The sequence below is a fragment of the Salvia splendens genome, chromosome 7 (genome assembly GCF_004379255.2).
Source record: "Salvia splendens isolate huo1 chromosome 7, SspV2, whole genome shotgun sequence".
NCBI classification, from domain to species: Eukaryota; Viridiplantae; Streptophyta; class Magnoliopsida; order Lamiales; family Lamiaceae; genus Salvia; species Salvia splendens.
In genome coordinates, this window is record NC_056038.1 from 6,861,794 (window position 1) to 6,873,063 (window position 11,270).

General features: G+C 35.7%; 1 protein-coding gene across 2 annotated transcripts; it reads left to right on the forward strand.

Moving 5' to 3' along the window:
- The first annotated feature begins 2,596 nt into the window (after nucleotides 1-2,596).
- On the forward strand, nucleotides 2,597-5,234 carry LOC121742213 (E3 ubiquitin-protein ligase BAH1-like). Of its 2 annotated transcripts, none has more exons than XM_042135293.1 (6): nucleotides 2,597-3,012; nucleotides 3,793-4,037; nucleotides 4,148-4,402; nucleotides 4,543-4,680; nucleotides 4,823-4,881; nucleotides 4,951-5,234. In XM_042135293.1, the coding sequence occupies exons 1-6, from the start codon at nucleotides 2,820-2,822 to the stop codon at nucleotides 5,054-5,056; spliced, it is 996 nt and encodes a 331-aa protein (XP_041991227.1). In that variant the 5' UTR covers nucleotides 2,597-2,819; the 3' UTR covers nucleotides 5,057-5,234. The 2 variants fall into 2 exon arrangements, with proteins under 2 accessions (XP_041991227.1, XP_041991228.1); XM_042135294.1 differs by having other exon boundaries at nucleotides 4,546-4,680.
- The last annotated feature ends 6,036 nt before the right edge of the window (nucleotides 5,235-11,270 follow it).

The window sequence follows — 11,270 nt, forward strand, 5'->3', positions numbered from 1 at the left end:
AACAGGAAAAACAATTGAATATCTTCACTAAAAATTCCACAAATGATATTTGTACTCATAGATAAGTAAAAACTACAAATAAAGTACGAGACATGAAAGAAATTGATAAAACCCAAAGTTTAATCTTCAATCTTCAGTCTTCTCTTGCCTGAATCTGCAGAGCTCCGCTCCAATGGAAGATGGAGGAATATGTGTGGAATATGAGATGGAAGAGTTGTAGAGAGGGAGAAGGATTAGAGGCTCTGAGATGAAGAATATAAATTAGGCTAAAAGGTGTTTATAGGGTGAAAAAAGGTTTAGCTTTGATAATTTTCGTGCCCTACAATAAATGGGAGATATTTGGGCAACAATTTATTTTATTCCTTGAATTTCCGCCTAAATTTCCGTCAGCTTTGACTGCACTGCGCAATGCTCGTAGAATGGTCATAACTTTCTCTACAGAACTTTGATTGAGGCGTTCAAGGTATCCACGTGAAGCTCTTTCGAATACGAAGAGAATGGTATGAACTAATCACTGATTGGACTTCAAAAGAGTTGGAAAAATCGGCTTGAACTGAGGATGCTGCACCTTGGCCCTTTTTTGTCTTTTTTCTATCATTTATCAACAAACACATCAAAAATACCAGATGTATAACATATGCAATTAAGAACATAATTTGCATGATTGACATTTAAAACGAGTCAAATCTAGCCCTTAAAAATATGCAAAATCCGTGTTTGTCACCTATAAATATAAGTGTGGTGATCCCATCAAATCACACACATTACAGAGAACACATAAACGAGGGAAAGAGAGAGGAACAAATCCTTGGAGTTGGAGTTGCGCCACTACGCCGAAAAGAGTTCAAGGAAATCGTCCCCTCCTTCCTCAATCGCTTTCGCTATGGATTGCCAAGGTATATTTCGATCCTATTATGTTTATGGTTTTACGTGAAATACATGTTGTTCGAAGATTTTACTTTATTTATATTCAATTATGTAATCTTGAATATATGATGATGAATAATTTCCAACACTTCATTGATGGAGAGGTAAAGATACCTCTTTAAAATGGGGAAAATATAATATCTTCTCAAATACATATCTTCTTATAGAATGATTTTTCATGAAAAAAAATAAATATAGTAGTTATATGACTTTAGGCACTTCGACTTCCAAGGCATAGCTTCTTGGGAGCTCAGTGTTGAGGAAAAAGCATGAAAAGGCCTCTATATTGTGTTTGGTTGGAATGTAAGTTGTACGCAATGATTTGAATGAGCTACCAAAACAAAACTCTTCTTCCCCACCCAGAATGTGGTATAGTAAGAGCTTGATTAACCACCGGCTTCATGTCAAAGTATTTTCACAACAACCAGCCAAAATTAAATAACACATCTCTTCAATTAATCAGTGTAAACAAATCATAACTTTGGATGCTCTGCTACAAATAAAATGGACTCTTGCCATTAACTAGTCAGTCCATTTCAAGTGTTTACATATAAATCAACATTCTTCAAACAAGTACTTATACTAGTGTATTGGAAGTGTTTTTATTATAGGAGAGGAACGACTTTTAATTATTAAATATATTTCCCCATGTTTCTAAGTATATATCCTAAAAGTTGCGCACACATCGATTCCAACTAATTTAGAGTGTTATTACCTAGTATAAAATTAAAAATCACACATATTATAATTTGATTACTACTATTTCATATTACATGCTTTTGAATTCTCAACTAATTGGAGGGAATATGTGAGCGTCTTATCAATCTAATCTCAATTTTTTTTTAAAAAAAAACGTCATTATGAACATATGCAACCATACATAGAAAGAGGCTGTTTTGCCACTAAGTGATTCCAAGAGCTACATTTGTCATTAAACACTATACAACTCTATAGTCAATCAAGTTGCATCCGAATAAGTTTTATGTAATATTTGGGTCCATAAATAGCATATTCTTGTTAGTGCTATTCTTATGACTACTCAAACTCAATACACATAACATTGATGCTGCATCAACCCACGTCTAAGATAAAGTTACTAAAAATGTTTATTACTATTAGCATGGAAATCAAGTATATCCACACTTAAATAAGTGGATGTGACTATCAACAATGACTACACTTCAATAAATGGATGTGACTCTCAACAAATGGATCTGTTCTGATAAATTTGTTGAATTAATTCCTCAATTTGTATCCGAGTTATAAAAAAAATTTACAAATTAAAACGAACACACATGTAGCACGCCTTGTTATATCCCAGTAAAGAAAAAAACAATAAAATGAAACAGATACTAGTGTAACACGCTTCTTATACTTATATCCAAGTCGCAAGAAATAGGTACTGTAATATAAAATGAAACAAACAATAATATTAAATAATATTTCTATTTCAGTATCGTAGTTATTTTAAATGAAACAACACGCCGGGTCTATTTTCTTAAATTATTAAAATAAAATTTCTATTTCAGTATTGTATGTTATTTACATTCACGTGGTAGCGATATTATTAATAGCCCAAAATTAGAAATTGAAATAAGCAGATAACTAACATTCCAAGTAAAATGGACTATTATTATTATATAAACAAATCCAAAAACAGTCCATTTGAAGTAAAATACAGAAACTGTGACGAGGAATCGCACCACCTTCTCTTTTCTCTCTCCTAATTTCGTCACCTCCCTCCACTGCTCCATTCGCGCATCTCTTCTTCCCTTCTTTCTCCTTATCTTCATCACTTTTTACTCAATTTTTTTTGTGTTTAATTAGTTTACTTTCACGGAAAGAAGGAAAACCAGAGATTAATTGGAGAGGTCAATGCCAAATTCGGGATAATGAAGTTCTGTAACGAATACGACGAGATGATGCAGGGGTTGGGGCAGAAGAAATTGCCTCGGATTGACTTCGGGAGCCTCAACAATATTTTGGAAAGTTGCAGAAAACAGCTCCTCCATTCACATACTGCTGATGTTCGTGATGATCAAGCTAATGCAGACGGGGTTTCTGCTGATTCACAGCTCTGTTCAGGTCATTGATTTAATTGGGCTATCGTTTTTTTCAATGTAATTTTTTTTGTGGAAACGTGATTTATATACAATTCATTCGTATAAAGTTCGATGTTGACTAAGTTTTTGAAACATGACGACCGTTTCTGCTGCCATGAATTGTGATAATGGCTTCGAGTTAGTGAGATCTGTTTAAAATGTGGTATAATTGATTTGATCCTACAGTTTGATTTGTTTTTTAGGTTGTTCGTGTTGATTTATGGAGCCTCAAAGTAGCTATCATTAATTCAATTTTTTGATCTGTTTTGTTAGTAAAGTTGCTTATAGTTGGTTTGGGCGGAGGCTGGATTAGGGTTGTTGTTTCTTACTGTATATACTAGTAGTACATAACAGTGAGATGCGATAGGGCCAATTCTCTCATGCTTTTCTTGCTTTCTTAATTGCTTTGTGCTTAATTTCTTAACATCAGGACGATTTGGTACATTTGTTACTAAGTATGGTTGTGAAATGTAGGTTGATATTGTGGTATTTTGTGTGCCTTTAATTTTGTTGGAGTAGAGTTTTGATTGCTGCTCTAACTCATTGTGCTAATTTAGAGTTATATATTCCATTCTTGCTCAAATGAAGTGCTAATGGCTTTGTTTAGACATCTTTGTACAGTACCTAATGTCTATATATGTATGTTGGTTGCTTGTTGAATCTAAAAGAAGTAAACCTTGTTTTAGTGTTTGCTTTAAATTGAGTAGTGACATACCATTTGGTTGCTCGTCTTTTCTGATGCAAACTGGGGTGGGTTACTTAGTGTGCGAGGGGACGTTTTTCCCTACGCTTCTCAAGGAGATCCGTGGAGTAGTCGGATTTTTCAATAGCAGAGCGCAGGCACTGCTTGATCGTCACTTACCATCGGGTTGCTGCAAGTGCTTTCTATGGTTGGGAGATAGATTACTAGGAACTGATGTTGAGCTTATTCAAGAATGTGAAACTCTGATTGCTTATGCTACGATTAACACCATTGCTGTGCGCAGATTGCTCAAAAAATACGATAAGGTACTTCCTACCAGAACACTTTGTTGAGCAGTGATGATATAAATTTTGCGAAATATTTTGTTTTGATTGATTGTGGAGAGATCTTATCTGCTTATTATATTTTACTACAGATTCATTATTCTAAGCAAGGTCAAGCTTTCAAGTCGCGTGCTGTAAGCATGCGGGTTGAGATCCTTCAGTCACCGTGGCTCTATGAACTTATGGCTCTCCACATAAATTTAAGAGAGGCTAAAGCAAATATGGAATGTGCTCATCTACAATTAGATGGGTTCAGTCTGATATTCGACAATACGAAACCATCTCTCTCATTTGAGCTCTTTGATTCAATCAAGCTCAACATTGAGTTAACCTGCTCGATATGCTTGGTGAGTAAAATAACTAAAGCAGATAACTAATACTAAAGAAAACTATGTGTCGAGTATTGGTAAATCGTTGATCTTAGTGAGATTACACCAATAATAGTAACCAACTTTGAATAACGAGTTTGTTTTCCCTTTTACTTAAGGAGACGTTATTTGATCCCGTATCTCTTGGCTGCGGTCATCTCTTTTGCTACATGTGCGCGTGTAAAGCTAGTTCTGTGAGTGTAGTGGACGGGCTCAAGGCAGCTAGCGGGCGTAAGAAATGTCCAGTGTGTCGTGAGGTAACTTGCAACCTTATGTCTAGGCTGCCCTGGCTTGTTTTCTGGCTTTGTTTTTGGTTTATTAGTTATAGTGTTTACATTACATAAAAAAAAGAATGTCTAGGCTGCCTCTCTCCAACATTCATGAATTGATTGATGTCAGGTGGGAATATACGAATCTGCTGTGAATTTGGAAGAATTGCATATCCTATTGAAAAGAAGGTAAACACATAAATCTACTATTACATGTGTGTTCGTTGGCATTAGTTTGATGCCCATTAATTTGGACAGTTGGCCTGAGTATTGGGAAGAACGCCGCAAAATGGAGAAAGCAGAGAGAATTGAGGAGGCAAAGCAGCATTGGCAGTCTCAGGCAGCTCGATTTATGGGTATTTGACTTCTCAATCCTTCCCTTGTAATTATCATTTTTTCAATTTCTTTTTGGCTGTATATAAGTTTGTCAAACATTGTTAATAACCCATTGGACATGTAACATGTTAATGGTGCATATTTTTTTTAAATTCATTTTACTTGTAGAGTTGTAGTTATATACATCAACACGCTTTGAATTTCCACATTACTATAGTCATACTATTAACAATCATTATATTTTTGTATGTAGCTGGAGATTTTCTAAATTTAAGTGACCAAGTCCCAAATGTCATACAGTAACATATTTCAATAAGTTGCAAACTTTTACTAAAAATTGAATGGGCAACATTTCCTTGTATAGTCATACGTGGACTAAAATCTAAGAAACAGTACGACTGTACGAGTACTATAATTCTTGATAATGGGTAAGGACCTTATATGACTCAGACTATTCTTGTTGAGATAGATTTGCAAAATATCGAAAAAATATTAGTATAATTTTAAACAAAATACTCCCGTGATCGTTTTGACCATAGTTTTACCACTTTTTTGTTGCTGTCATTTCACTTAATACTCCATTAAGAAAAGGCATTAGTACATTTATCAAAAAATCATTGCATACTATAGTTAATAAAATTATTTCGACTTAAATTTACTTAGATAGTGTTTATCTCGCACCTATGATTTCCAACCTAAGTTATATTGAGCGGAACAATCAATTCGCAATAAGCCAATAAATATGTCAATTTCTGAGAAACTGTTTTAATCATTTGAGATCTTGGTTTATTAATCAAATATAGTAGTAGTATTATTTTTGCTGTATAAGTATGAACAATGCATGCTATTTTATAGTATAACAATGTCTTGATATTATTAATTTCGTTTGTTAGTGAATGTTCAAAGTATATACGTAGATGGCACTACGTGAAAAAGTGAAAAAATAATTTTAATAGTAGTATTAAACAAAATACTGCCGTAATCGTTTTGATCTATGGTTCTACTTTTACCACTTTTTTGTCATCTATTCATTTACATGGTAATATAGGAAAATCGTTGCGTTTTATCCAAAAAATATAGTTACAAATTTCTTTCGACTTAAATTTCCAACCGAAATTGTATTAACAATCAATTCGCAATAAATATGTCAATTTCTTGGAAACTGTTTTAATAATTTTGAGAATAAAATATTTTATTATATGCTGTATCCTGAGGACTATACGTGGTACTAGTATGTTACCAACTCAACATAAAATAAGAAAATAAACTATAGTATTTTATTATAATAAAGTCTGGATATTATTAATTTCGTATCTATCCCGTATCTGTTAGGAATTCTTGTATTCATCTAATGAGCGCAGCGGAAATTGCAGACAAGAATAACAGATCTAGATTCATAATCATATTGCAAGTTGAGCACGTAACACACAACGGAACTAAATCTTACTTGTTGTGTTGTTCTTCTTCGATTGAATCCTGCAAGTTGAATCCACTACTATCGAGGTCCACGTGCAATCCAATCCGATGCAGGAACTATCCCGGTACAATTGCTCCGTAGAAGAAAGCTAGGAATTCTCTCTACAGAGCTTTACGTATTTTCTCTCTAATGTTACGCTATTTCTCATCTCCCACAATGGAGAATAAATGACCATTATATAGACAAAGAGTCATTAGGCTTTCATGATTGTTGGGCTTATGGACTAAATATAATTGTAGCCCAACTATAATTATTTAATCCATATTAATCTAATCTAGCCCATATCCTTTCAATCTCCCACTTGGACTAGCATTAGATATAATACGCAGTTCCAACTTTGTACCCTTGAGCGGATCAAAATACACTTATAGTGTGACCCTTTAGGCCCTCATTATCGACGACGATCTAATCGAAGTCTGCACAAAACTCCTAGACTGCGTTGGCAGCGTAGCTCGATATATGACGGACGTTTACGTGAATTCGGTAAACAAGCCTTTACACAAAGTTTATAGTAATATCCTTTCATTCACGAACCACCTGATTGAGCCTAAGATTTGTCATGTGTCATCCAAATAGCTCAATCACTTTATCTCATCTTTATTAAATGACTCATTCGATCATATTCAATTACTTTAATTGAATATATCTTTGCATTGGCCAATGACTTAATGGTCAAGTAATATAGAGAATTTGAGTGTTCTCTCGAAATTCTAATCGAGGAATGAATCTCATTCTTGGCTCAACTACCATTTCCATTTGTCTTATGATGTACCCAACACAAGTCCGTGTCTCGATCCTCCTTTGGGAGGCAAAGCATTGGACAAGATCAAAGCACACCACTCAACAAACAAAATGTGTAATGACCTCAGATCCAAGGACTATTACATACTTCATGTACTAATAAACTGTAGACACTTAACAAAACAGTTTAATAGTAGGGTATACCAATACTCTCCAAAGTATACCATGTGTCCATCACGAGTATCTAATATCTCATAGTTGTGAGAACAACTACATTCTCGAAGAATGTGATGCAAACCCTATGCTAACCTATAACATATCATCAATATCACATTCTTGATGATCATTGGTTAGGGCTATTTTAGAATTATACTATATCATTAATGTCTCACACCATTAACGACAGTCATAATTCAAGGGAACAAATATTTAGAATAAAATCAAACATTTAAAACAATTATTCCAATAAGTGCACAAAACCCATAGAAAATGAAATTTTCATATAATGTGATCAAGTAATATTGTCTCAACACAAAATGTTTCTAAGACATATAAAACTGTAACTCCCACTGATTCAAAGCCATCTACCAAGATGCTTAACACCTAAGCTCTCAAAGTGCTTGTTGTGTTTTGCTATACATAACGGTTTGGTGAAAGGATCAGCCAAATTATCATCAGTGGGTACTCTTTCTAATTTTATGTCGCCTCTTTCAATTATTTCTCTGATCAGATGATATCTTCTGGGAACATGCTTGTTCCTGTTCGTAGCTCTGGGTTCTTTTGCTTGCGCAACAGCACCAGTGTTGTCACAATACAAAGGTATTGCACTATTGGCACTCGGAATGACACCCAGTTCTTTAACGAACTCTAACAAAGCAACAGCTTCTTTGGCAGCTTCAGATGCAGCAATATACTCGGCTTCGGTGGTGGAATCGGCAGTTGTACCTTGTTTGGAACTATTCCAACTCACTGCTCCACCATTGAGGACAAAAACATATCCAGACTGAGACTTATAGTCGTCATGGTCTGTTTGGAAACTAGCATCAGTGTACCTAGTAACTGATAACTCTGGTTGTCCACCATAGACTAAGAAATATTCTTTAGTCCTTCTAAGGTACTTAAGAATAGTCTTAACAGTTTTCCAATGTTCCTCACCGGGATTTTGCTGAAATCTGCCTGTCATGCTAAGCGCATAGGCCACATCTGGCCTAGTAGAAATCATGGCATACATAATAGATCCCATAGCCGAAGCATACAGGATCCTTTTCATGTTGTCTCTTTCTTTGTCATTAGAAGGACAATCCTTCTTTGACAATACAATGCCATGTCCCATAGGAAGAAAACCTTTCTTAGAATTCTCCATTGAGAAGCGCCTTAGCAACTTGTCTATGTAAGTGGATTGTGATAATCCTAACATCCTATTTGTTCTATCTCGATAGATCTTAATTCCAAGGATGTAGGAAGCATCACCCAGATCCTTCATCATAAAGGAACTAGACAACCATTCTTTCACGGATTGCATCATGGAACGATCGCTTCCCATAATCAAGATGTCATCAACATATATGATGAGGAAGACAACGTTTCCATTCTCGCGTTTACTATAAACACATGGGTCCTCTTTGCTTCTGACAAAACCAAACGATTTGATTGTTCTGTCAAAACAAATATTCCAACTCCTCGAAGCTTGCTTAAGTCCATAGATGGACTTCTTTAGCTTGCACACTGCATTCGGCCTTTCTTTCGATACAAAACCTTCTGGCTGTGTCATATAGACATCGCCTTCTAATTCTCCATTGAGAAATGCGGTTTTGACATCCATTTGCCAAATGTCGAAATTGTAGTATGCAGCAATTGCAAGTAATATCCTAATGGACTTGATCTTAGCAACTGGCTAAAAGGTTTCATCATAGTCAATGCCTTCACGCTGACTATAACCCTTTGCCACTAACCTAGCCTTGTAGGTTTGTACTTTGCCATCTGCATCTTTCTTCTTTTTGAAGATCCATTTGCAACCTATGGGGTAAACCCCATCTGGCAAGTCAACTAGTTCCCAGACTAAGTTGAAGTACATCGAGTCCATTTCAGATATCAAGGCTTCAAGCCACTTCTCTCGATCGGTGTCTGACACCGCCTCGGTATAGGTCTTAGGCTCATCATCATCTAAATCAACTTCATCATCTTGGTTCTCAACCATTAGATTCAGTCTCTCAGGTGCACGACGAATCCTTCTAGGCCTATTGAGTTGGTTTTGCTCTGGTTCAGGCTGTTCATTCTGTATGTGAGAAGGTTCAAGAATATCACTATGATCTTCTTGAGGTAGAGGTGATGCAACTATTGTATCATCTTGTCTTTGATGCATCTCATTGTTTTGAGGTGGTCCTTCAAGAGTCTCTCTAAGGTCCTCTCTAAGAGTAATTTCCCCTCCCAATAGATCATCAAAAACTCCCACTAAGTTATTGTCCAATCCAGTGGATAATACTTCATCCTCATTGTTAACTTGTGGTTCTTGAATTTCTTCAAGATCTACTGTATTTTGACCTTGTTCCTTGCAGACATAATTGTCTTCAAGGAACGTCACATTCCTTGATGTTATCACCTTGTGATTTTCAGGACAGTAGAAATCATACCCTTTAGTTTCTTTAGGATATCCCACAAAATAACATTTCTCACTTTTGGTTTCCAATTTATCAGTCATCATTTTCTTAACAAAAGCTGGACAACCCCAGGTCCGGATATGGTTAAGACTTGCTTTCTTGCCACACCATAACTCATATGGTGTTTTCTCGACTGATTTAGAAGGAACCCTATTTAGAATGTAAATAGCCGTTAGTAAGGCATGACCCCATAGGAATAAAGGAAGACTAGCTAAACTCATCATGGATCGAACCATATCTAATAATGTTCGGTTTTTCCTTTCAGATACTCCATTCATTTGTGGTGTACCAGGAGGTGTCCAGTCTGACTGAATTCCATGTGATTTCAAGTAATCAAGAAATTCCCGGCTCAAGTATTCCCCTCCTCGATCTGATCGGAGAGTCTTGATACTTTTCCCAAGTTGTTTCTCAACTTCACACTTAAACTCTTTAAATTTCTCAAATGCCTCAGATTTGTGTTTCATAAGATACACATATCCATACCTTGTCAAATCATCAGTGAAAGTAATGAAGTACGAATAACCACATTTTGCTTGAGTTGGAAACGGTCCACACACATCTGTGTGGATCAACTCCAACACACCATTAGCACGCACCCCTTTCCCAGAAAGTGGCTTATTAGTCATCTTTCCTTTGAGACAGAATTCACAAGCACCATATGATTCAAAATCAAATGAAGTGAGATAGTCTAACTTTCTCAATCTTGCTATTCTTTTCTCATTAATATGACCAAGTCTGCAATGCCAAAGATAGGTTGCATTATTCGTATTACTTAGTTTAAGTCTTTTATTTTGCACATTGAGAATATCCCGTTTGCATTCAAGCATATACAATCCATTCTCTAAAGAGGCATTTCCATAAAACAATCCATTATTAGAAAACGAGCATCTGCTGTTTGCAAAATGGAAGGAAAAACCTTCGATGTCCAACATCGGAATGGAAATAATATTCTTTGAAATAACTGGAACAAAATAACAATTATGTAAATCTAGTCTATGTCCTGAGGGAAGATCTAATCTATAAGTTCCTACGCGTTCGGCAGCAACCCTTGCTCCATTTCCAACACGTAGGTCTACTTCCCCAGGCCTCACTTTCCTGCTGTCAATTAAACCTTGCACATTATTACAAATGTGTGAACCACAAGCGGTATCCAATACCCAGGATTGTGAGTTATTCATAGACATATTTATCTCAATGACAAACATAGCTGAACTCCCACTCATTGCACCTTGTGCCTTGAGTTTTGGGCAGTCTCTCTGTCACTCCGTGAAATTTGACCTAGTCAATTTGTTTGTTTCCATCATACACTCATAAGATAAGTTTGACATATTATCTGAACAGAAAATAAAACGAAAAGCAAATTAGAA